The sequence below is a fragment of the Elaeis guineensis genome, chromosome 2, assembly GCF_000442705.2.
Source record: "Elaeis guineensis isolate ETL-2024a chromosome 2, EG11, whole genome shotgun sequence".
Lineage (NCBI taxonomy): Eukaryota > Viridiplantae > Streptophyta > Magnoliopsida > Arecales > Arecaceae > Elaeis > Elaeis guineensis.
Genome location: NC_025994.2, coordinates 115,927,640 through 115,953,274, shown reverse-complemented (window position 1 = coordinate 115,953,274; position 25,635 = coordinate 115,927,640). Strand labels below are relative to the sequence as shown.

The window sequence follows — 25,635 nt, the reverse complement described above, 5'->3', positions numbered from 1 at the left end:
TTATTTTTCTTTAAAGAAATAATGGACGAGTGAGTTGGAGATTATATTTATATAAGAATTTCTGGAAAAAATATTTAATAAAATAAATAATTAAAAGGGGACATATCAGCTTAAAAAATAGCCAGAGACAGTTAAGAGGATGTATGGCTGGCTTAGCATTTATATATATATATATATATATATATATATATATATATAAATTTATTTAGTTAAGAATGTTTTGATGGTAGCTTTATATTTCTTGTTTTAAAGATTTATGAGGGCATATGCCTATCTAATTTTTTAATAGCTTTGCAACCACGACTGTGGGATCTAGCTGGGAAGAAGCCACTAAAATATAAAAATTTAAAAAAAAAATATCCAAAAGTTCTATTGACCCGTCTCATATAATCAGTCTCTTGGAAGTAATTATTATGCAAAATAAAATACGGACATATCTCGTAATTTTTATTTTTTCGACGAAATGAGAGGTAATCCATCTAGTAATAATTATATTAAAATAGAAAAAGATTACATGACAGTTTAAAACCAGAACTTATATACATGAATCGGTGTAACCCTGGCTCTTGCTTTTAGATGAAGCAAGGTGTTAAGGGAGTTACACCACACCAAAGCGGGGTTTAATAAAAGATTAACAACCAGACTACCATTTCTGCTAACGAATCAATTTTTTGAAGGAGATTAATCCCAATTGACTTCGCCTTGGCGCCGAAGCAGCCGCTTTAGCCTCAATTTTTTATATGATTTCTGATATTGGCTACTTGAACCTACTGGCATACGTAGTGGTCCAGCTTCTCATTTTATTTCTTTTTAAGTACAAATCCAGCTTGTCATTAAAGCAATGCTTTGCTTCGTAAAGTTGAGAATTTGTTTCAAATGGAAGTATTCTGCCGTTCCGTTCTTTCCACGGGTTCCAGAAAATATGGTCATTTGTCAATGTTGATTGTCATATCATAGAAGATTGGTCGCTTTCCACTTATGCTTGATAAAGAACAGTTTTGTTAATGGCAATAATTGTCGTTGGATTAGATAGTAGAGTAGTTCCCTAGATTGGTTTGGCATTCATCAGGCTTTTTGATTGTCCAACTTATAGCACAATTTACTCGAGCATTACACTACATAATTCATCATCGGATTCATAGTTGGTCAAAGCAAACATGTCACTCATGTTGGGAATCCAAGGGAATAATTTGCAACTAAAATTGTGCATTAAATAAGCCGCTTCTCAAAGAAAATGAGCTTGTACTGAAGAAAAAAAAAAAAAAAGCAACTCGTGACTATGTTAATATACACAAGTAAAAGAGAAATTATTGTCAATTAGCCAACCATGGTTAACAACAATTTTTTTCTATTCAAAATTTTCAGTTAAGTTTGGATAACATACCTCTTCTTCCAATAATAGGTGATGCCACGGAAGGTCTAAGGTACATGTCGTAGGGTGGTTCTAACTAATAATTATGAGAAGTAAAATATGTAGACAACTTTTATAGCAGTAATTTTATGCATTTTGATTGAAGAAAAAGCTATCCAATTGGAGGCAAGAATTATGCATTCTCTAGAGAGATTAAGGTTGGCAGGAATTCCCACGGCTTTTTTGTTACTTGGATGCGTTCACGTGGCTCAAACAAATGTTCCCACAAATTAGAATCCGATCTACCCAAAAAAGGAACCCACCACACAAAGTGCACACGATGCCACATGTTAAGAATCGATTTCATTGTCACGACACCATGGGTCCGGCCACTCTCGGAAGAACTAATTTTTGTTTCTGTTGAACCATCCTCACCATGCCCATACTTAGGCCAATAGTTGGGAATGGATCAGGGCATGATGCTTTTGGTAAGTGCGGCCACTTTGGCCACCATGAAAGCTTATGGTGTGTCTGCTAACCCCAAGTAATTAGAAAAGAACATCAACTCAAGTCTCAGTGTCAAACAATTGATTGGAAGTACTCCATTTTGTTTGCTACTTTACCCACATGATCTGAATTTTTATCCTTAGAAAAATTGGCGAGGGGTTAGCCGTAGGCCCCTATAAGTTGATTAATAATGGAGCTCAATTAAACTAGACTAACTAAAACCAAACTTCCCTATTGTAGGTCATTTTCAAGGCACACTCGGAAAGGTACATGTGATGAATGACACGCCACCTCTCTCTCTCTCTCTCTCTCTCTCTCTTTGTGATGTAACCAAAAAAAAAAAAAAAAAACAGAGATAGAGGAAAAAAAGCATATAAGGTAGCCTAAGGTCATCTATACGTATAAATTGGTACAATATCGGAATATTAGTGTATTGACCACGTGATTTAAAGACCACCAAACGCCCTAGTTGAAGAGGATAACTGGTGTAGGGAGAGATATCGATAGGAACATGTAAGAAAATTACCAAAAAGAAAGAGAAATAAGATGACTAGAATCCACAAAGGGGAGAATGGGAACGTTGGTGATGGGTAGCTATAGCTTTATCGAAAGCACTGCAAATGGCTCTTTGTATCTTTACATTAAGAAAGCAACCCGCACAAGCCATTAAAGTAATGATCAAACAACCTCATGCTGAGGTTACGACAAGAAGGTGGTAATACAGAGAGGGACCTTTTAATTTAATGATATCGGCCTTTCTTTTTTTTATATGAGCATGAGGAGAGTCCACTTGAGGCACCAACAGTCCATTAAAACCAGCCAAGAACCTTCCTGGGTCTGGGGCTATAAATATAGACCCAGTGCTCTCAAGTTCCTTGTGTGTTCCTTCCTATTATTGGAGACTGGGAGGATGGATGCTCTGGAGGAGGGAGAAGCAGGCACTGAGGGTAGGAAGACGAAGAAGAGATATATGCATGGGATGTTTAGATTCGCCGATGGGGTTGATGTTGTTCTAATGTTGCTGGGCACCATAGGATCTATTGGAGATGGGTGTGCTGTTAACTGCCTTCTTCTCTTTGCAAGCAATGTCATGAACAGCTTGGGTTATGGCAAGGCTCAACAAGGCCAAGTAGGTTTCATGCACGAGGTTGAAAAGGTTAGTTGACTATAATCCTTCTTCTCGTTGTTTTCTTACATGTTTACTCCAACTCTGAAGTATTTTTTGTTAATTTTGTCTATCTATAATATGTATTTGTTTCTTTCTTTTGCAGTACTGTCTCTACTTTGTGTACCTAGGATTAGCAGTCTTGGTAGTGGCCTTTATGGGTAATTCTTATAGCCCAAACTTCCTTACAGCTTGTCAACTTTATAAGGTACTATGTGGCATGAGCTTTTAGCCTGTGATTCTAATAATGTTGTGTGTGACTGCAGAAGGGTATTGCTGGAGTAGAACAAGCGAGAGGCAGGTGCTGAGAATTAGATACACATATTTGGAAGCTATTCTCAGACAGGAAGTTGGGTTCTTTGATTCACAAGAAGCAACGACTTCGGAGATCATTAGCAGTATATCAAAGGATACTGCACTCATACAGGAGGTCCTAAGTGAGAAGGTATTTATCAACCCTGTGTGTATTCAAAGTTACCTGCAAGCTTTTGATGGAGATCATCATTTTATTTTTCCCATAGTTGTATAGAATATGTACCTATATTAGACTAAGTCATTTGTTCCTCATCAGAATCAACTTAGCTACTCATTTCATATGATTAATGAAGTGGTGGTGACCTAATCACCTTCTTCTCAGGAAAAGAAGGGGAAAAAAGCACCATCTTGGTAACTTTGATACTGATGTATGATAAAATGATTCATCGAGAATGGTGTTTTATTCTTCTTATCCATCTTCACAAATTGTCGGATGAAGTCTAACCATATTCGTATGATGTTAATCAAAGTATTAATTCACTGAAGGCAAATGATGCAAGTAATTTTCTTCTTCTATCTGTTTGGATAAAAAGTATTGCATTTAAAAAAAAAAAAAAAGGTTTATAGAGAAAGTAGCTTCAGGTAGGGCAAAGTTAGTGTAGCCTTTTCGTTAAGAATCTGAAGGTTGATGGAATTACTTCCCTTTCTACTAAGGGACTCCATCATGGATGGCACTTGTCCGAATGCTTTCAGTTTTTGAGTAGATTTGTTACAGAAAAGTTTAGTCTTTACCTTTTTTCTTTAACCTTTTATTCTGTTAAATTTAATTTCTACGACCAGATACTTGGAAGGAAGATTGTCCTCTCATTCTTGCTCATCTTGCAAACAGAGCTATAAGACAGACAGGTTAAATTATGATTTCAAGTCATAATCAAAATTGTGCATGCACTTGATGAATAATCCTTGCATTATAGCCTAACCTTTTGTCTTTCTGGTCAAATCTAAATTACAAGGAAATCCGATTACTTGTGGCCCATCTAATGAAAGGTGGTCAAACCCTCATGACATTAGCACATCTCAAGGCAGTGAACTCCTATGTAACTACGACTGAGAGAGCATGGTGATTATAAGGCGACACGTTCCAAACAAGTGGAATCTAAACTACGTCAAAAATCTTTGCGACAAGGGAATTATTCGGGCTTGACCTTATAGTGGGCCACCAGTCGTTGTCTCTATGATTCTTTGAAAAATATACGAATTGGCTATGAAGTTGAACACGGAATCAATTATTAGAATCATATTCTTGAATGTCCTTTAGATAACATTGATCAGGAGAGAACAAAGTAATCTTGGAAAAGATAAAAGAACAGGGTCCTCTTAAAACAATAATAATTAAATAAACCTTTCAACATCTAAGTTTTAGGAGATCCACAAGACTCATCACGGCATTTATGCACTTTATATGAACCACCAATATATTCGATATGTTTCCTGTTTTGATATGAATAAAGTTTAGGCTAATATATTCTATACTAATCAAATTAACGATGACACATTTCCAATCTCTTCTCTCACTAGATGCTCTTTCACTCGTAGCATTTGGAATGCAATCAAAATTCAATTAAATTTGAGAAGTTGGCCATCGAATTTTTATGATTTATAGACTAGCTGGAGATTTAAAAAATTTCAACCAGCATCCAGGAGGGTGGGGATAAATTAATTGCAGCAATTTGTTGGGAGGTCTAGAAAGAGAAGAATGAGAAGATTTTTCTTAGGAAAACAGATTCTGTGTACTCTATTCTTCAAAAGACCTTGTATTTCTTTCATTTTTTGAAGCACTTGTGTCCACCAAAGATGCTAGATTGCCATGATTAGCTACGAAAAATGTTAGAGATACTAGTCTACCACTATCCCGCAAATAATCTGGGATAGTGGTAGATCTTCATCAAGCAGAAATCTAGGATGCCTCTTCTTTTTCTATGCCCTTTGCATTTGTGCTGATACCTTAGATCCTTGTTATTTTGTTAAATGGCAGGTTAACACCTTTCATTTCCATTTATAAATAGCGTATGTAATACTCTGTTCCTTCAAAAAAATTGGGCGGTTATTGCCTCCCTATTTGTCAAAAAAAAAAAAAAAATGATGGGATATTTTGCAGGGCAGCCATATATATATATATATATATATATATATGACAACTAGAATACATATTAATAAATTTTCCTTCAAAGAACAAATTAAATTATATATGCCAATTTCTTTGGAAAAATGTTGAATGTTGTAATACGCTTAGGTTTTAAACAAGATGTTTTCCTCCAAAATTTGTTGAAACGCCTGACATTTCTTTTTTCGTTTCTCCTCCCACAGGTACCTATCTTTCTGATGAACTCTTCAGCCTTCATCTCTGGACTCATATTCTCCACCTACTTCTCATGGAGACTTTCCTTGGTGGCCTTCCCACTTGTCTTGCTTCTGATAATCCCAGGCCTCATCTATGGCAAATATCTTCTCCGCCTCTCTCGCAAGTCCCGTGGAGCTTATGCCAAAGCAAATGCCATAGTAGAGCAGGCCCTGAGCTCAATCAAAACTATATATTCCTTCACTGCAGAGAAAAGGATTATAGAGAGGTATGGTGCTATTTTGGATAGGACTGTGAAGCTGGGGATCAAACAAGGCATTGCAAAAGGCCTAGCTGTAGGGTGTACCGGCCTCTCCTTCACCATATGGGCTTTTCTCGCCTGGTATGGGACTAGATTGGTTATGTACCACGGTGAGAGTGGAGGAAGGATCTATGCGTCAGGGATCTCCTTCGTCATGGGTGGCCTGTATGTCGTCTTGTTACCGCTTCTTTTTCCAGTGCATTGCTTATATAATTGTACAGATATTAGATTAAATTTGCTAGTTTCTTCTATGTTTGATTGGTGTATACTCACACCCATGGTGCAGATCCCTTGGAATGGCACTCCCTGAGCTGAAGCACTTCACCGAGGCATCGGTCGCTGCATCCCGGATTATCAAGAGAATCAATCGTATGCCACAGATCGATGCCGAAGATCCCAAGGGAATAAAATTGGACTGCGTTCAGGGAGAAATCAAATTTGAGTCAGTCCAATTTGCATACCCATCAAGACCCGACTCACTTGTCCTAAAGAACTTCAACCTCGAGGTCCCTGCAGGGCAGACTGTTGCTCTTGTAGGCACCAGTGGGAGTGGAAAGTCCACAGCCATTGCATTGGTACAGCGGTTCTATGATGCGAACGAGGGAGTCGTGAAGATCGATGGCGTCGATATTAAGAGGCTGCAATTGAAATGGATCAGACAGAAGATGGGGCTTGTTAGCCAAGATCATGCACTCTTCGGAACATCGGTCAAGGAGAACATCTTGTTTGGAAAGCCTGATGCCACCATGGATGAGATCTATGCAGCAGCCATGACAGCAAATGCTCACAACTTCATAAGGCAGCTTCCAGAGGGATATGATACAAAGGTAAGGGTATTCCAGTAAACTTATCAATTTGAATGTCCAACGGTCGCGGTTATTTTGGAGTTATATCACCAGTCTAATTTGAAAAGACTGTCTTAACTGACAAAAATGCCCTAAACAATAATTAAATTTACTTTGTCCTATTTTGTATATACTTTTCATGGGGATGACATGAACAGCATTATGTAACCATTCGTTCACAGGTTGGGGAGAGAGGGGCTCTTCTATCAGGGGGCCAGAAACAGCGCATTGCCATCGCCAGAGCTATCATCAAGAATCCTGCAATTCTCCTCCTCGATGAAGCCACGAGTGCCCTCGATTCTGAATCAGAGAAGTTAGTACAGAATGCCCTTGATCAAGCTTCCATGGGGCGAACAACACTGGTATAGCCACCTTCCCCTTGTCTAGTTTTGACATGTAAGAGCAATAGGAGACTTGCTGCAGCTCACCATTTGATAGGCTAGTCAGCTCACCTCTTCACTGCGGTGATTTGTTCAGGTGGTAGCTCACAAGCTCTCAACCATAAAAAACGCCGATCAGATTGCAGTGGTTGATGGTGGAATGATCGTCGAGATCGGTACACATGATGAATTGATCAGCCAAAATGATAGTCACTACTCAAGACTGGTGAAATTACAGAGGATAGCGAGCTCTATTGATCAAGAACCAGAATCCTACAGGCCTTCTTCGGTTGCAAGGAGCAGTGCGAGCCGCCTCAGCCTAACAAAAGCCAGCCCGATGTCCTTTGCATCAGCTTTCTCTGAAGAGGCGCCTCCTACCATCTCCCATCCTTCTCCATCCTTCACTAGGCTTCTTGCTATGAATGCGCCCGAGTGGAAACAAGCTCTAGTGGGCAGCCTCTCGGCAATTGTTTTTGGTTCGATCCAACCAATCTACGCCATCTCCATTGGTGGCATGATTGCAGCGTTCTTCCTTCATGACCATGAGGAGATGCAAGCGGTCATCCGCCGCTATGCCTTAATATTCTCCTCCCTCTCGGTGCTGTCTCTAGTCGTCAACCTCTTGCAACACTCCAATTTTGCATACATGGGCGAGCATCTAACAAGAAGAATCCGATTACGAGTGCTGGAGAAGATCCTAACGTTCGAGGCAGCATGGTTCGATGAAGAGTCTAATTCGAGTGGTGCATTGTGTTCTCGGCTAAGCAATGAGGCTTCTCTTCTCAAAACATTGGTTGCTGATAGAATTTCCCTGCTAGTTCAGACTGCTTCAGGTGTGGCGATCTCTTTTTCAATGGGTTTGATAGTGGCTTGGAAGCTCGCTCTGGTCATGATAGCGATCCAGCCAGCGACAATTCTATGCCACTATGCTAAAAAGATTGTGCTATCGAGTGTATCACTAGACTTGGCAAAGGCACAGCATCGTAGCACTCAGTTAGCGATCGAAGCAGTGTACAACCACAGGATGGTTACTTCATTTGGGTCCATAAGCAAGGTTCTTCAGCTCTTCGAGGAAGCTCAGAAAGAGCCACTGAGGGTTGCAAGGAAGAAATCTTGGGTCGCCGGCTTTGCGATGGGATGCTCTCCATGTCTCTCTTTTATGTCATGGGCTTTAGACTTCTGGTATGGAGGGAAATTGGCTCAATCTGGTCAAATATCAGCAGGAGATGTCTTCAAGACATTCTTCATTCTGGTAAGCACAGGGAAGGTGATAGCCGAGGCTTGTAGCATGACATCAGACTTGGCGAAGGGAGCAACTGCAGTTGCTTCTGTGTTTGAAGTGTTAGATAGACAGTCCCTGATTCCAGGGTCTTCCCATGTAAGTTCTCTCTAAATCCAGTCCTTTCTTTGTGTCTCATGTCATTGTCGCTCAGAGAATAACATGCTACATTTGATGACACAGGTGGATCATCGCAATGGGGGAACTAAGTTGCAGAGGATCCAAGGAAAGATTGAGCTGAAGAAGGTGGATTTTGCATACCCAACCCGACCACAGTGTCTTGTGCTTAGAGAATTCAGCTTGGAGGTGAAGGCAGGCTCAAGCATTGGGCTAGTTGGTAGGAGTGGGTGCGGGAAGTCAACCATCATAGGCTTGATTCAAAGGTTCTATGATGTTGATAGAGGGATTGTTAGGATAGATGGCATGGATGTCAGGGACTTGGACATCGTTTGGTACCGGGGATTCACAGCACTTGTTAGCCAAGAGCCGGTGATCTTCTCAGGCAGCATTCGTGACAATATCGCCTTTGGCAAGCCGGAAGCCGGTGAGGATGAGATTGTGGACGCTGCAAGAGCAGCTAATGCACATGACTTCATATCGTAAGTGTTGTCTTTATGAATTAGAACATGATAAATGAATATAGTTTTGAAGGATATCAGTTTAGTCACTCATAATTACAAGGTATTCTGGTGCAGATCACTGAAGGAAGGGTACAACACAGATTGTGGTGACAGAGGTGTTCAATTATCAGGAGGGCAGAAGCAAAGGATAGCCATAGCTAGAGCAATCATTCGCAACCCAACCATACTGCTACTAGATGAAGCCACAAGTGCACTTGATGTGCAATCAGAGCGAGTGGTGCAGCAGGCTCTTGATAGAATCATGGTCGGGAGGACTACCGTCGTGGTGGCTCATCGCCTTAACACCATTAAGAAAGTAGACTCTATTGCTTTCATTGGAGAAGGTAAGGTGGTGGAGCATGGAAACTATGCGCATCTCATGAACAAGAAGGGAGCTTTCTTCAACCTAGCTACTCTTCAAACATGATCATATCTTACTAGAAGCTGTGTGATGTAACTAGATAATACTCCTAGTTGCTGAATATGTATATCTTCCATCTGCATCTATGGTCTCCATTGATGAGACTGCAGCGATCTAGGCTGCGATTCTACTAAATTAGTGCAAGAACAAAGAGGGTCTCCAAAATTTATGGATGTAATAGAATTGTACGCAGGAAATCATATGCTGGATCAACTTGCAAATCCATCACAATTTCATCTAATACAAGTTTTCTAACTCTTGATATTTCTAGTTCAAGGTATTACAACATAGATTATATTACATTGGAAATAGACTTCTATATGTGCTTAAGACCTCACTGAACTCCTGCATACCATAGCAATATGTCATCTTACATGCTGGGGCGAGTGGCTTTTTCCGCAGGACCGACTTGCCTTAACAACTGAAATAGTGTACAGGAGAGCGACAAAGGTCAAGATGTTTGCATAAATAAAAGTAGGTCAAGTAATGAAGCTAAAAGTGTTTGTGAGGGAACCTGGAAATATGACTCCAACTTCTGCCTCAAAACAGCATGCTCCCTCTTCATCTTTTGAAATGATTTCAGGCATCTGCATGCATTAGCATATGGACAACTAAGTGGACAGATGAATGTGTAACACATAATCGTAATGCAAAGTTGCATTCGGTTTGGAGGTTTTGAGGGAGTATAGAAGCTAATGGAGGTCACTAACACTAGATATCTGAAATTTGGCTGTTTCTGTTTGACCTAAATGCGCCCGCATGGCCCCATTAGCGCATGACCCACCTTGTAAACGTTAGAATACATGCAAGCATGCATGCAGGCATAATGCATAGATGCATGCATATTTAAAAATAAAAATCTCATCCCCGCCTCCTCTTTTTTGGAGAGAATCTTATCCTTCTAACGTTATCATGTTACTTTCTCTTCTTTGCTGAAAGTGTTACAACCAGTTGCATGTAAATATCTCTTGGCCAGGGTTCCTCTGAAAAATACCTTGAAGCCAGAATGACCTAGTGATAAGATTGCACTACTAATCTTATTTTCTTTTGATGTACTTCCACTACTAATCTTCAAAAAGATAAGACTGCACTACTAGCAGCAAGAATCAATTATTGGACCTTCCAATTAGACAAGACAAATTAAGTGGTAATGAAAAAGATGTTTTTACCAAAAAAAAGAAAAAAGTTAGATGAGAGAGAGAGAGAGAAAGAGACCCTTCAAGATTTTCTTCGTCGCAATACTGTCTGAACAATGTGCACTCATTCTTCACCCTAGAAGCACCAATGCTGCGACAAACCAATCCATATCATCAATTAGTTCACAAAAGCTCGAGTTGCTCATAGTCACCAAATGTTTCATTCTTTTTCCAAAAATGACTTTTGCCTATATGCACCCTTTAAGCTTTGAATGATAAAAATCAACATATCCATAACAACATATGACGCAAGCAATTTTGAGTTAACGGTACACAACATTTTCGCTTTTGCTGAGGCAATAGGCAACCAATTACCTTTTTAGAAGTGTATACGTTGAAAATCCTTGAACAGGCGATATGCCAGTTTCTTTATTTTCTTTTGAAGGTTTCATGTATTTCAAAATTCCATTTTGAAGGGAATAAAAAGAACTTGATTTTAATCAACGGTAGGCTTTTTCATGCGGTGGACCCCAAAAGGATCCACAATGAAACATTCAAGTGGCACAAGATTCATGGTGTTTGGATTCTAGAAAAATTTTTTGTGCAGAACCGCATGTACCATCCATGGTGATTGTCTCACGCACAGAATCGAAAAAAAAAAAAATTTTTTTCATACACCATGCTTCAACTCCATACGTGAGTTAATCATCATGGATAGTGCGCACCGCTTGCAGTGCGCAAAGAATTTCTCTTCTTTGGATTCCAAGGGTGAGCTGTTTCCTTGGATTCCAAGGGTGAGCTGCTTTAGTAGGCCCATTAAGCAATGGGTCCAACCTGCTTGAAACAAACGGTCTACCTCACTGACAGCGTGGTACCTCAATTGAGCAAGATGCATATGGTCCATTATCCAATCAAACCAGCTCATGATGGGCCAAAAAGGACTCGTAAAGTTGATAAGGTTTGGAAGACTAAAATTTAGGTCAGTCCTGGCGAATCCTGATGCAGATTGACGTTTGATAAAGGTTTAATCCTCGTTGTCTTTTTCTTCCCCCTTTTTCTTTGAGAGAAGCAGGTGGAATATTTGGACTCGACTCAAACTTATGTCACTAGTCACAACTCCAGGCAACATTACCAACTAAATCAGTTGGTACTGATAATTAGTCACAGCTTATTCAAACCTTTAACTGTACGAATCAAGGCCTGGTATGGTTCAAAAATAAAAGAAAAAGTGGAAGAGTAATAGTTATCGTTTTTGTTGTCACACGGAATTATTTTTCTTTATTACTGCCATAACTCTAGGAGGAGAGATAAAAGAGGACAGCGAACAAGGAGGTTGACCAGTACTATTAGTCTTTTATTCCCAGTATTTTAGCCTGTTTGGCAGAATGTAAAGCTTATTCCTGTTCTATTCCAGAACTAAACAATGTGAAGTTAAACATACGCAGGGACCATTAAGAACGCTAGTGCATTCGGTGGATATGCAAGTCCAAGACAAACAGAAAAAAGATCAGGAAGGGCTATTCCCACTCCCTACCCTGCGCCTACCTCAATCCTAGATAGCTGACATCAACCGAATTGAACCTACATCCCCTTGCCCAAGTAGCACATCAGCGACTTTCCTAGCAGCCACCATTTTTGTTTCTTGTAAGAAAGACTTGCAACGAATTAGTTATATTGGACAGGTTGGAAAGGTAAAAGATAGTGGGACTTCACAAGAATTCTATAAAACGCATCTTCTATATTATCTAATCAAAGCACTACTTGACGAGGATATATCTATGTATGTATGTATGTATGTAAAGTTTATAATAGATACAAGCATTCACCGATACCTGGAACTACTACCCTTTAACTGATGCACATATGCGTTCAACTTGCTGAATTCTTGGGGGCATTTATCCCTGCACGAGTACATAAAATAAAGGTTGTTTGGTACATATTCACATATACCTCTGTGTTAATTGGGACTTACAACTGTTTTCCTGAATTGTATTTATTACTCACAGAGCCTGCTCAATGTTACTGATCAGTCTGGCTGAATCCCTGAAGAACAAGGTTACAACTTCTTCCACAAAATTAGGGCTAACATCATCCTGTAACTCCTCCAGCTGATAAAATTGTTCATCCAAGTATCCCTGCAACAAACTTTAAATTATAAGTTTCCATCTAAGCCAATACTCTAATGATTTTGCTTACATATGCATCGACTCCAAGATTCATATCGTTACACTGTAAATAACTGTATCCAAGGAATTTTCACTTCCTGAAAATAAGATTGACAGAGATATAGAAATCTGAGGCTGCTGTTCAAAGATAATGAATAAATATTTGTTTTGCTTAAATCTGCGTTAATGTTTATCATATTTAATATGTAGAACATTCTTCATCTTTGGAAACACCATCATGTACAAAATAACAAGCCAATGATGCCTTTTTATAAGGGTTACAAATGCATTATAAAATCGTATATATTGGCTTGACTGAAAAAAAGGAATATAATAATGAAAGAGAACTTAGAAGTAGCAAAAATATCAGTTCAGCAGCAATGTCAGTGCCCAGGTATCCTGTTCTCAATGATGATACATTCGGGCAGTAGAGATACAAGGATGTCATTGTTTGCTCAGTTGTGCTCAATTAATGCATTACATGCTCGCCTGCATTCTTTTTTTTGATGTAGGAGGCAATGAGCCACCTGGATTTTATTATAGAAAGAAGCAGAATCGTATACAGGAGATGAAAGATAATATGAAGGGAAGGTGGGGTAGAGTCAGACAATCAGATTACAGCTTCTGTATTAAAATAGAAACAAAAAGCCAAAATGCTTGATAGACTCCAATAGGAAGCTTGCCTGCATTCTTACACAACAAAAATCTTCCACTTTGATGTTCTTCAGTTTGAAAAACAAATGGGATGTGGCTGGATGCACTTCAAAATATATCATAGATACTTTCGCATACAATTATATAAAAACTACAGAAGTCTCGAGTTAATCGTAAGGTACAATATCTATGATTTCCCTAATATTTAGATTCCTTCTCTTAATTAAGTCATAAACCCTAGAGTTGAGAGCTTCTCTGTTTAAGAAGAAGAAGATATTTGATACAAGAAAATAGCTTCATCCTTTTCAAAATATATAGAAGAATAAGGACGAATGAAAATATTCAATCTGTATAAGTTACCTTGAACAACTCTGAGAAGAGCCTATCTTTAGATCAACTAGTCTTCATGCATTAGATACTTAATATGAGAAGCACATACGTACACACTCAAATATCTGAATTATCTCAGCTTCAGTTTGAGGTAGTCACCAAGTATAAGATACAATATATGCATGTATCTTTACTCAGCAAACTACCATTGAATCGGTATGAAATTTCCAAGGCTGCCAGTCTTTTTCTTTTCTTTTCTTTTTTTGAGGAGACTAAGGCTGACAATATACACTGGGATAAAGGAAAAGGGTAGAGGCAATGTTTCCAAGAAGACAAACATTATACATGACAACATCTGTTCCTCTTGGATTTTAGCCACATTATAGAGATTTAGAGCTAAATGAAGACCAACCTGATCAAAGAGACTCTTCTTCATATAAGCAGCCTGGCGTCGCAAGTTGGAATACTCCATCTAGTTCTTGCGCTGAGAGAGAGGGAATGGAGTCGGGTTGCAAGATAGATGGACTGATGAGATTTCCAGCCCTTCAGATAGGCGTCCTTTATATAGCAGAGGAAAGGTAGGTTGGCATGCCCTGTACAAAAGGTGGGTGAGAGAGAGAGAGAGAGAGGGAGAGCATATCCGAGCAATACTACTCTCATATTCCGTGCCACTGAAATAGAAAAAAATAAAAAAAAAAAGTGGGTATGTCGTTCATGCAGCCAATCTGGTTGCCAGAGTATGCAGATATCTATCCATTTTGGGATGGCGATTGATATGCTTGCAGATTCTCTTAACGTCCACTTTGTTGGAGTATTGCATTGCACTCAATCAGCAAAGGATTCTCTCCTTATCACCCAAACAAACTTGTAATTTGGTCTGAGTGTCTGCCGTAAAAAAGAATCCCTAGTTATTCCGGGACAAAAAAGGGCCACATGCAATCAATTAAGGTCCGGATGAGTTTAAGTGGTACCGGGCCTAGACCTAATTGACATTTAAGAGTGTAAAAATTCAGATATGGACATAATTCGTCTGACCCTATGTTGTTCAAAACAAGGTAATGTTTAGCTTGGGTTGGTTAGACCCACTTGTAGGCCCTTATGCAAATTTTAGAGCATGACTCTCACCAGCTTACCAACAATCTTCATGTAATCCAGTAATTTATATGTCACCATTCTTTGTCCTAGTTGTTGAACACAAACTCTTCTCCGGTAACTCACTTTCAAGTATTTTTATTCAGATATGCTTTAGAGACAGAAACAATGAATATGAAATTATAGAAAAGGGAGGATGCATTTATTAGTTCAATTTATAACCACAACTATGTCATGTCAGAGGTTACAAACAGACTTAATTCCATTGTTTTTTTAAGGTTAACTTTGGATAGTAGCTGAAAGTCCAGACACTCAAATGAGACGTTCAACTAACTAAAAAAACTCAAACTCTCGTACATTCAAATTTTGAATATTAGGCATAAAAGTATGCTCATAAAGCTTGAATCTCAAAAATATATATATTCTGGAATAGTCTTCACTCTCTCAGTCAAGGCAAGTAGAAATATCAAACACACTGTGTTTCACAAAGCTAGGAAGCAATGAAGCAGGAGTTTTCAACAGATGAATTAGCGGCTCTTACATCGAGAGCAAACTCTGACAATTGAAGGGGGGAAACTAGAATTATTTACTTAACCCTGACATGAGCTGCAGTCTCTGTTTTGCTCCCAGATGAACCATATTATCAATTTCAACCTTTCAGACAGGAGTGCAGTATTCATAAGATTAGTCTCATACAAACATACAAAGCTACTAAATCTTCTCACAGAATGAAGGAAAGCTATCTTTCAGTGAACTTGCTCTTGAAAGATAACTGATTGCAGTCAAAATAAGATTTAAACCCACCCCAAATGGAATCCTCATCTTTCATGCTCCAAAAGAACACTTGCTGCACCTAGATCTCTTTCCTAAGCTTTTCAGGAAATATTTTTACCTAAAGAGAAAAAGATTGAAAAGATAAGATCTCAAGGTAAAGGCCAATTCTATGTCACTTTCAGTTTGTTCAGAACTATTTCCACCTCTTGCATCAAAAAGAGCTAAGTTAGAATCTAAACCATCCCCTCCCTCAAGAAAGTCGCTGTAGGATCCAATACCTCAGATATAATACCATGTCCATTATCCTATTTCCTATTGCCAATTTTCAATCATCTACAATATATTTATCTGATCAATTACAAACTTGAGAACTGATAACTTTCGAGCATGAAATATCAGGATCGGCAAGACATCAGCTATTTTTGCAAGTCGGTACTCAAAAACTGTAGAATATCAAGTAATATAAGAAAAGAAATAAATGCGAAGAATCAATATCAGAATCTAGACAACACCCACCTGTGAAATCATTTACAAAATGCGTAAATCTATCAGATTTTGTCAAGAAGCCTATATTATTAACTTCCTGCTGCGAATGTATTGCCTTTGAAATTTCTTAGCAAATCTTATCCTCTACAAACAGCCACATTAACCCCTTATGAAGAGATAAAAAATTTTGTCTCTCAGATTTCCAATTTCAAAAGGTAGTCATAGACTTTATGAGAGCAATTAGATGTACTCATTATACTTCTCTAAATCACAGAGAAATATACTCTCCTTTTCTTCTCTTTCCTCCTTCAGAAATCAGAAGTTCATTTCACTACATCAATTTCATAAATCGCACTAGAGGTAGTTTAAGAAGGAGAGATGTTTTCCTGGACAGATTGTCTCCCATTATGTGATCATCAGTTGAATGATTTTAAGTTTCACACCTTTAATAACAGGAACATCTTTTTCTACATAGGTTTAGTTTAAGAAGCCTTAAATTTTTCGCCTCAAACTGACAAATAATAAGAGTATCTGCAATTTCATTGATAATGATTGTCATTCCAATTAGTTATTTAAGTAATATCTCATTGTAGAAAAAAGAAACATGATATTGAAACTCGAGCTGCCAGATTCTATTGCTCTAGAATAGACCAATTGATGTACTTCATAACCATGGATATTTGGCTGAAATATCATCCAGAAAATGCACTTGTATTGGATCTAAAGGCATTATTCTGAAAATGAGAAATGAAAGTCAACTTTACTATGTGCCCTCTCAAACTCCCTTTATACCAGCTATTGTCCTTAACTAGCATCACAACTATAGCAGATCTCCTGATATCACACAGTCTACTATATTTATTCCCTTGAGAAGAAAAAGATTTATAGTCATCAGCTCATAGTTGCCACATGGTCTAGTGGTAAGGACTCTAAATATGATCTTGTGCTTCAAATTAACATGTACACTAAAAGTCACCAATCCTGCCAGAACCTTCTTTTTTTAACTAAGGTATGATGATGTCAAATTTGATCCTCTTGAGAGACAATATCTTGTAGCAGTTCAATAAATCAGGGCAACCATTCTTAACCAGCTTGCAAAAGTGTTTTGAGCAAAATTATGGTATATCATCCAGACAGAGTTCTCTCAGCCTCTAGGTTAATTTCTGATGAAATAAGAACCTAAGACAGTCAGAGTTTTATTCTCAAACCATCTTTTTTCCCCACAGATTTTTTAATCAGTTACTAAGTTTTCTAATTTATCCCTTTTGCTTTCATTGACTTAGCAGCCAAAAAATCTTCGGTCATAATCTTCTCTTTAAATCTGATAGCTCTAGAAATTTTATCCTATTCATGAATTTGGTATTTCGCCTTCAGATTGCTTTGGATGAGAAGCTGCCCACATTAAATATAACGGCTTACGCAACTCCTTGTTTCTCACAAAATTCCCTTTTTATAGAAAGAATTAAGTTACAAAATTCCATTTTTCTTCAACAGAAAATAGCATTCCCTAAGTAAGTTCTATTCCGGAACTCCACAGAAACCTAAATTTGAATAATGGCTTAACCAGCATTTCTTAACCTTGATACAAAAGTTTTTGGCACACAAGATCTTCAAACAATGTCAAGGGGTATTGATCCAAATCAGCACTTCAAACTCTTAAGTAACCAATGATATCTTCTAACTTTATCGATGAGAATGAAATTTATTAAAGCTAGATGAACTATGCTGTGTACATGTTGGATGTTGTTATTCAACCAAATCAATCATCATCAAAGGTCATTTGTAATCCATCCACGAAGATTGTGCTAAAAAATGAACATGACATGAAGCAAACTATGTTCCAATAGTACACCCTCATGTTTTATATGATTTATTCATCCACTCAATCTTAATTTTGACCCCCAATAGACAATTTACTTGATTCTGAAGCATAGACTACTGGTTACCTTAACATCGTCAACAGCCATGCAGATTTAATTAAAAAAATCTGTCTTCAAATGTACTGCAGCTTCCTATCCCATGTGTTAAATAGGCATATTTTGTCAAGACAGTGAAAAAAGCATCCCTTCTTTTGGCAAGTTTGGAAAGAATATTATCTGAGGCAATCACACACAAGTAAAAAAATCAACAGATTAAAAAGGGAAATGTGAACCTCAGCAATAAAAACAGTGGTCCATGCTACGCCCCCAAGTCCAAGAACATGGCTAAAAACATTGACAAGAAAGACAATAGAATGAGAATAGGCATAAAAGATGCTCCCTTTATTCCCCAACTCCAAGTGCAAGAGTTAAGAAAACATAAAAAGGAAAGAGAGCTGAATGAGCATAGGCACAAGAGATGCTCCCTTCATGCCTCAACCATTGCCAGGTAGGAAGGAGAAAAGGATTTCCAGTAGCTTTCTACCAATGATTCTCAGTTTTGGTGATTGCATGGACCTAGCCACACCTTTGCTGAAAAGGAGCAAAAGTTGTTAAATGCATCCAATGATTGGTTTGATGACTGCGATTCCCCATGTTGACAGGAGAATCCCACCTGGATAGATAGACCTGAATGGCGAATTTGGATAAGAAAAAAGAGGGAAAAGGCAAAAATTTCAGCTGGGGCTATCCATAAAAGGAAGGATTGATCTGAATCATATCCATTCGATCAATAAAATCTAAATAAGCTCCAATTAGAGAATAGATTATGAATATGAATCAGGAATTATGAAATGTTTAATTCATATTCACATCTAAATTCAACCATGTTGTTTTAAAGGTTTTTTTAATGTAATAAGACACCAATGCAAATCCATAGTGCAATATCACCTTTTAAAGGCTTTCACAACAGGGGAAAAAAATCAGCATGAACATTAACATGGGGATCAAAGGCAAGGATACTGGTTACATTAAGCTTGAGTTGGTAATATATGCAAGCATGTCCAACCAAAGAAGCAACTTGTGAGGAAAGATGCTAGAGAATACATATCAAATGATAATTTTCTTCATCCTTTCCTACATTGACTCGTTATATTTCATCCATAGTGGACAAGCTCCATGAAGCTAACACATCTTCTGCATCCCTGGCATCCTAATCAAAGTAGTGATCTCCACAGCCACCCTGAAAATGTGGACATGCATTTCAACTGGACCCACAAGCTCGAAAACACAATAATCTCCTTCCTCCAGGTTGTTGACACGTGTGAACGCAGACCAACCTCCAGATAAAAGGTCCCTTGAGCTTGGAATGCAAACCACCAACCAAGCCTTCCCAGTTTGGTCTCGGGAGGACCACATCAGTTCTTCTACAAGAAAGATCTGCATGTGAAAACCAAATAGGGAAGCACTGCATTTAGTTAATAACAAATCAAAATCAATGTTCTTGGAATTCTTAACTGCCACAACATTGTACAGGGAAGCAGTCAATTAGACAAGCCAATTTTTTTTTTTTTAAACGTGACATGAAGTCATGAATCCGATATTACAGCAATGCTTCCAACAGCTTTCCTTCGATAGTGTTGAGGAAAATTAAACATAGTGAAAAATAAGTACAAACAGAGAACGCTGTGCCATGCTAGTTGAAAGGAGGAGAGTACGGCATGGAAAATAAAAGGAAGACAAGCAAACAAAATTTATCTAAAGGCACCTGACCCGTCAACTGGAAATATTGAAAAGTAAATGTCCCATATTCTGAGAACAGAATAAGAACATAAGATATATGTACTATAAGTCTATAATGGAAGGTTAAGCCCTAAACAACACCTGCCCTTGAGTGAAAATAGATTTAGTACAGGGCAACAGCCTGCATTCATGCAAAATATGTGCTCATTTATTTTTAATACATATGTAGAGTAAAATGTATATGACTCGCCAGCATATATGGCCTGTAAACATTCATTGCTGTCATGCGCATAATCATATAAGGGAATATAGAGGTGAAAGAGTTGGCAGCTTCCCTTTCTTTTGGTCTTCTTCTGTTGTCACATGTTGTCTTCTCGAGGCATAGCATTTATATTGTCTGGTGGATGGACCAATCATACAAATTGGGAGGACACTATCTTCTGTTTTAAGTTTGACATCCCAGCAAGGTATACGAGGTGACATGCATCTTCCTGTATCATCATAACATAATTCTTAATTTCTTACAATGTGAGTTTGGATCTAACTACAAAGCAAAATTAGCACTTTTAAAATTATATTATGTGCTTCAAATCCCAATTAAAACTATAAGCAGAGATAGTAATGTGAAGATTCATTGTTGCTAATGCGAAACGGCCCTTGCCCCTTGATTCTATTCAATGACAGAGGTATCATTTCTTGGATACATTGCTACAAAGTCATGGCCATCTTATTTCATGCATTAAAGAACTGTTAGGTGCAGCAGAGTTGTTACCACTTTGGCATCTTCATTTTGTTCAAACAGAGGAATCATGCTTCCTAGGAAATACACTACTAATGGAACATGTGAAGAACAAACTTAAGGGCTCCATCTCTTGATTTTCAATTAATTTCAGATTTAAATTTCTCATTGGAGCTATTTATAGTCTTGGAACCTTTTGTCACTCCATACATGAGCAAGTTTGCAGCTTTTGTTGATTTATTCTTATTTTCAAGATACGGCTTATTACTGTATAACTACTTATTCTATATGCTTTATCTACTTAGATGCTTTAACAAAAGGCAACCCTTTTTCCAGAACTTATGATCTTCATCTTGAAAGGAAATTAACCGTTATGCATTGTGACTTGGTCTTGCATGTGGACCTGACCCCCCCATCTCTATATGCCTAACATGCAAAAACCTAAAGGATGCAGCCTCAGAGGCAGAAAGATAACTTCTCATAGCTTGTTATAGTCATTTTTTCCCAAGGCTAAGGCATGCCAACCTAGTCTCCATAAACAATTTCCCGATAATACACACAAGTATAAGGGCCTCAGCAATTCCAAAAGTTTACTTGTAAAGGGCATAGAACTTCAAAAGATCACATTTACAATTAATAGAAGAATATACAGAAGGTACTAAACTACCTTTAGTTTGTAAATTAGAATGTCGGGACCTGAGTAGCATAATCATAAGATGAGAGTAGTACACTTGCGGAGGTTAAAGTGGATTAGTAGCATCAGGGGGGTGGCAAACAAGGCTATGGACTGGTGGTCAATGAGTCAAGTCTCACGAGATGGGGCCATCCCAGTTTTTCCATGGAATGGGATACGCCACTATCCTACCCCATCCTGACACCAAGGGAATGTCATGGAATGTGCCAAAGGGATCCTTGGAAGCTCTTGTCACAAAGCTTGGGAAGGTAGCCCATCCTAAAGTCCCTAGGACTTGAATCCTTGGTAGTAGTTGTGCTTTTCAAAATATTTGACATGGTTGCTAATTCTTTTATCCTTTTGTTGAAATGATTAATGGCGCCTTATCTCAAAAGGGGAAGGAATGAAGTTAGAGGGATAGAACTAAAAGTAGCACTGCTAGAGGCTACAAAACAAAGGAAACTGTGCTTGATGCTTGAGCATCTGTCATCTCAAGCACATAATGAAGGCTCAAAACAGAAAGGCAAGATATCAGGTGATAAGTAATGATCTAGTTTGCTGGATTTATTCAGCATGCCGGTATATCTTCTTTCTGAAATTTTGGATTGAGGTTTACTTAACTTGATCGTGCCTCATTCATTGGGAAAATTCTGCTTTTTGAGAGGTTTCAAAACTAAGCTTTGTGTTCAAAAATAAAGACTGAGGTTCAGGTTTAGGTTTTGACCTTATGGAAAATATAAACATCAAAACAAAACACTGGTATGGAGCTGCTTCCTACATCACAAACTCATGCTTCCTCCCATTGGCTTTGTCAACTTGAACATTAAAGACAATAAAATTATTCAACTATTGATCTCCTTTCAGTCCAACTACCACATCCATTGCAAATCCTGGTTTCTGTTACAATCTAATAGGGATTTTTATAGAAGCTGAAAGGAATATTTTCATTTCTGCCCACACTTGTGAAAGGAAAAAAATGCTTCATACTGTTATTTTTATTCTTAATCAAGTCAATCCACTCAAAATACATGTTCACAACTTGCTACCAAAAACTTGCGCTAAAATAAATGTCATATCAAAACAGAAATGGCTAAAGTATAGAAAAATTTCACAATGATGGATGTCAAATTATTTCAACTGCTGCATCCAAAAAAAAATTCAACTGTTTCAGGAAACAGTTCTACGTGTGCAATTATTAATGTAGTGACAAATAATCCTTTTAATACTTGTGTTCATTCTAAAAACAAATTCATCAATTTCAAAGAGAATTTTGTGGTATTGCCGATGCATCCACAACCATATCCTAGCAATTATATGCACACCAATAGAATCCTTTTTTCTCCCACACGCAAATGTAGCTATGGTTTGTTGTATACATATAAACCAGATCAAAAATAATGCTTGCATTTACATTCGATTGTATTAGAATAGTGAACTTGTAACTGATTGGGTGCATGATTGTCACTTGGAAGGTCAGTCAACTCACTTTCACTTGCTTCATTCTTAACATAGTAGCGAGCATCCAAGGAAATCCTTGGTGGTAACCCCTTTCTTTCCTCCGATTGCTGGGTGTGGAAGTTCTATGAGGTCTTACTGTGAACACAACTTCTCTCTCACATGCAGTTGTATCAAAAATGAAAATAGTGAAGTGCATGATTCCATCAGATTGGAAACAGGAATTCATGCTCCTTTAATGAGTGGTCTTTGACAAACTCTGGCCATCCAGCAGTCGGGAATGTGCCTTTAACCATTTTGCCTAGTTGGACATACCCTTTGCTTCCACTGGGACCCTGAAGGGTCACTCTTCTAGATGGCTTCATAGAGATATGTTTCAAGAAGTTTTGCAGGATCCTCTACAGGGGTGAAGAAATAAATGAATATAGCAAAATTGACAAATACATCATATTGTCATAACTTTCAATAAATATAATTGTTCTATAGTTCTATCTAAACCAAGGATGAGTGATTTAAGGATAGGAGTTGAGGGTGGATTCATTAATAAATATCCATCCACATGCACTTCAAGATAAAAGGAGCATGCATATTATGCATCTGCTCCCAGGCATGCACATGCAATTACAAGACCTCCATAACACTTCTCAGAATTTGCCATGAATTTGAATGTCTGGCTATTTACCAATATCACAGTTGATGCAATCGAAAAACTTTTAAATAAAGCAGATCTCATTATGATTTAGTTTTACTAAACATATCAAGACAGTATTACACATCTCGATTCACTTCTACATAGCTGCATTTCTCATGTTGTCTATCTACTTCAACACATTAATGCATGAAATTTATTCAGAATAATTTGCTCATATATAAAAATTATTGAGTTGTTGCCCCTCAATAAAATTATAAAATAATTAAAAATTATTAATAGTTGGAATATGATATTATTTTGAAAATATAAATATATAGTATAGGTTAAACAGAATATTTTAAAACAAATGGTCCCATTAATGCCACTGTCACAATGATGTATAAAGAGCAAGGCTATGATGACAAACCTTCATAATGCTCTTCCAGAAAGAAGCTCAATCCCTGGCAAGTTGAAACATTTATTCACATTAATATTTGACTCCTGCTGTGCAGGTAACATCATGAAGTGCTATTGCATGAAATTACTGCCATTCTGCCAACTTAGCATGTGTTTCTTATGATTGTCAACATGTTTTCACCAACATTTAGGTGCATGCAGTTTATGTGCACGGTGAACAGGAAACTAAATTTCTGCTAGGGCCCACCTGCAACGCAGCAGACTTTGAGATTCACATTTTGCTCCACAATAACTTCTCAATGCATCACTGAACACATGATGTCAAAGATGATTCTCAAAGGCTGCAGTGTCCTTATCACAGCAGACCAAAATCATGCCCAAGAAATGGATTTATAATTGACATCTTATATATTAGGAGACACATCTCAATTGTCGGAGCCTTCTAACTTCAAAATGAGTTCAATGAGTTGTAGCTCCCACTGAGTAGCATTCAATGAGGATGAGACTTAGATGCAACACAGATGGTAGCATCATGATGCTAGGCAACCTAGGTAACAATATTGTCGTGTTACCTGCATGAATTGCACTTACATTGACATCAGATGGCTCCAGTCGCTGACAAGTTTCCCCTAAATTACAGGCTGTTGATTGTTAGTTTCTTTACCAAACATCAGCATGCGTGTGTTGATGATCGACAAGTTGGCAGCAATTTCACCAGGGTAGCAAATGTTACCATGCAACATGTATCCTGTTCTCCTGTTATCATATTATTACTTATTAAAGAGCACTAGCATTAGGCACATAAAATGCGCATGATAAGAGGCATTAATGGCGGTACTCGATAAAGAAAATGTGGAAGACCGCAATGGAGAACTAGCCATAGTTCTGCGAGCAACTGGTTGGAGAGAATCATCAAGCTATCACGAGCAACCAGCTCAACAACCATTTTCCCTCTCAACAATGAACCAGACTGTGAAGCTCGAAAATTATCCACCATCTGCATCGAAGATTACAGTGTCTTATTGGCATCTGCAATTTGTGCATTGCCCACTAGATTCTTGATTCTTGCTCCGACATGCCATTGGTTCCCCACCCGATCTCCGGCCATCTCCAGCAGGCTCCGCCGGCAGCTGCCCCTCTGCAGGGATTTCAGCCTTCCTTCCCTACAGAACCATGATGCCCTGCCTCTTCACCAGTCATCTCTTCAAGTTCCACTCCTTCCTCTTCGGGTTCTTCCTCCACTTCTTCCTCGGCCTCAAATTCCAACTCGAAGAAATGAAGAAAATTAGGGATACAATTCTACGTGACGTGACTAAAATTTCGCCCCTTCCTTTTTTTTTCAGTTCTTTAGGATAGGAGGAGGATAGGAAGGAAAGAAAAAAGAAAAAGTGTATTGAACCTCGACAAAAATCTGGTGAATCTAAGATCGAATTTTGGGGAACAGAAATGGAAATGTGTATCCAGATCTAGGGCAGAATCCACGAAATCATAGCATAGAAAGAAGATACTTAAATGAAATATTGGGATTTAAGATAGGAATAATTGATAGTTAGAAAGAAATTGTATTACTTAATTATTACTTTATTATTAATTATTACTTTATTAATTATTACTATCTTCCTCCGCCCCGAATTCCTCATCATCTTCGAACCTGACCATCCGACTCGCCATCGGATCCAATCACCAGCGTTGGGTCCCTCCCCCGTCCGACCCGTCCCCGTCCTCATCATCGCTCGCCTCCCTCCGCCGCATCGAAGGAGTACTCCACCTCCCCCACCGCATCGAAGGAGTACTCCACTTCATCCCCATCCGCCGCATCGATTCTATCCCAAACCCTAACCCCCAACCAAACAACAAGAAAACCGCAAGAATTCAAAAGACGAAAGCGCAGAGCCCCAACCATAGTCCAATCGACGAATTTCCCCGGATCGCGAGCGAGCAGAGGCGACGAAGATCGCGAAGGGAAGAATTAGGAATTTGATCGAGCGCGATTAAGGAGGG

At 38.3% G+C, this 25,635-nt stretch overlaps 2 protein-coding genes and 1 pseudogene across 3 annotated transcripts; 1 reads left to right on the top strand and 2 right to left on the bottom strand.

Moving 5' to 3' along the window:
* The first annotated feature begins 2,671 nt into the window (after positions 1 to 2,671).
* Positions 2,672 to 9,718, top strand: LOC105040552 (putative ABC transporter B family member 8). The gene is made up of 9 exons (XM_010917122.4): positions 2,672 to 3,014; positions 3,130 to 3,184; positions 3,290 to 3,468; positions 5,646 to 6,103; positions 6,225 to 6,765; positions 6,966 to 7,145; positions 7,261 to 8,541; positions 8,626 to 9,041; positions 9,138 to 9,718. The coding sequence occupies exons 1-9, from the start codon at positions 2,769 to 2,771 to the stop codon at positions 9,487 to 9,489; spliced, it is 3,708 nt and encodes a 1,235-aa protein (XP_010915424.3). The 5' UTR covers positions 2,672 to 2,768; the 3' UTR covers positions 9,490 to 9,718.
* Positions 9,700 to 15,207, bottom strand: LOC105040560 (pseudo histidine-containing phosphotransfer protein 5). Of its 2 annotated transcripts, XM_010917135.4 has the most exons (6): positions 14,181 to 15,188; positions 12,624 to 12,754; positions 12,452 to 12,520; positions 10,699 to 10,770; positions 9,998 to 10,070; positions 9,700 to 9,904 (listed from the first exon to the last, which is right to left on the bottom strand). In XM_010917135.4, exons 1-6 carry the CDS (start codon positions 14,238 to 14,240, stop codon positions 9,854 to 9,856), a joined length of 456 nt encoding a protein of 151 aa, XP_010915437.1. In that variant the 5' UTR covers positions 14,241 to 15,188; the 3' UTR covers positions 9,700 to 9,853. The 2 variants fall into 2 exon arrangements, with proteins under 2 accessions (XP_010915437.1, XP_010915447.1); XM_010917145.4 differs by lacking the exon at positions 10,699 to 10,770 and having other exon boundaries at positions 14,181 to 15,207.
* A 3,744-nt stretch (positions 15,208 to 18,951) lies between these two features.
* On the bottom strand, positions 18,952 to 24,897 carry LOC105040543 (B3 domain-containing protein Os01g0723500-like; annotated as a pseudogene).
* Between the last annotated feature and the right edge of the window lie 738 nt (positions 24,898 to 25,635).

Excerpts from the sequence above, each read along its gene's own strand:
- LOC105040552 (XM_010917122.4), top strand. The coding sequence starts at position 2,769 with ATGGATGCTCTGGAGGAGGGAGAAGCAGGCACTGAGGGTAGGAAGACG. Across the intron at positions 3,185-3,289 it reads CTTGGTAGTGGCCTTTATGG|AAGGGTATTGCTGGAGTAGA; the intron begins GTAATTCTTATA and ends GTGTGACTGCAG. Across the intron at positions 9,042-9,137 it reads AATGCACATGACTTCATATC|ATCACTGAAGGAAGGGTACA; the intron begins GTAAGTGTTGTC and ends ATTCTGGTGCAG.
- LOC105040560 (XM_010917135.4), bottom strand. The coding sequence starts at position 14,240 with ATGGAGTATTCCAACTTGCGACGCCAGGCTGCTTATATGAAGAAGAGT. Across the intron at positions 12,521-12,623 it reads AGTAACATTGAGCAGGCTCT|GGATAAATGCCCCCAAGAAT; the intron begins GTGAGTAATAAA and ends GTACTCGTGCAG. Across the intron at positions 10,771-12,451 it reads TTAAAGGGTAGTAGTTCCAG|CATTGGTGCTTCTAGGGTGA; the intron begins GTATCGGTGAAT and ends GGTTTGTCGCAG.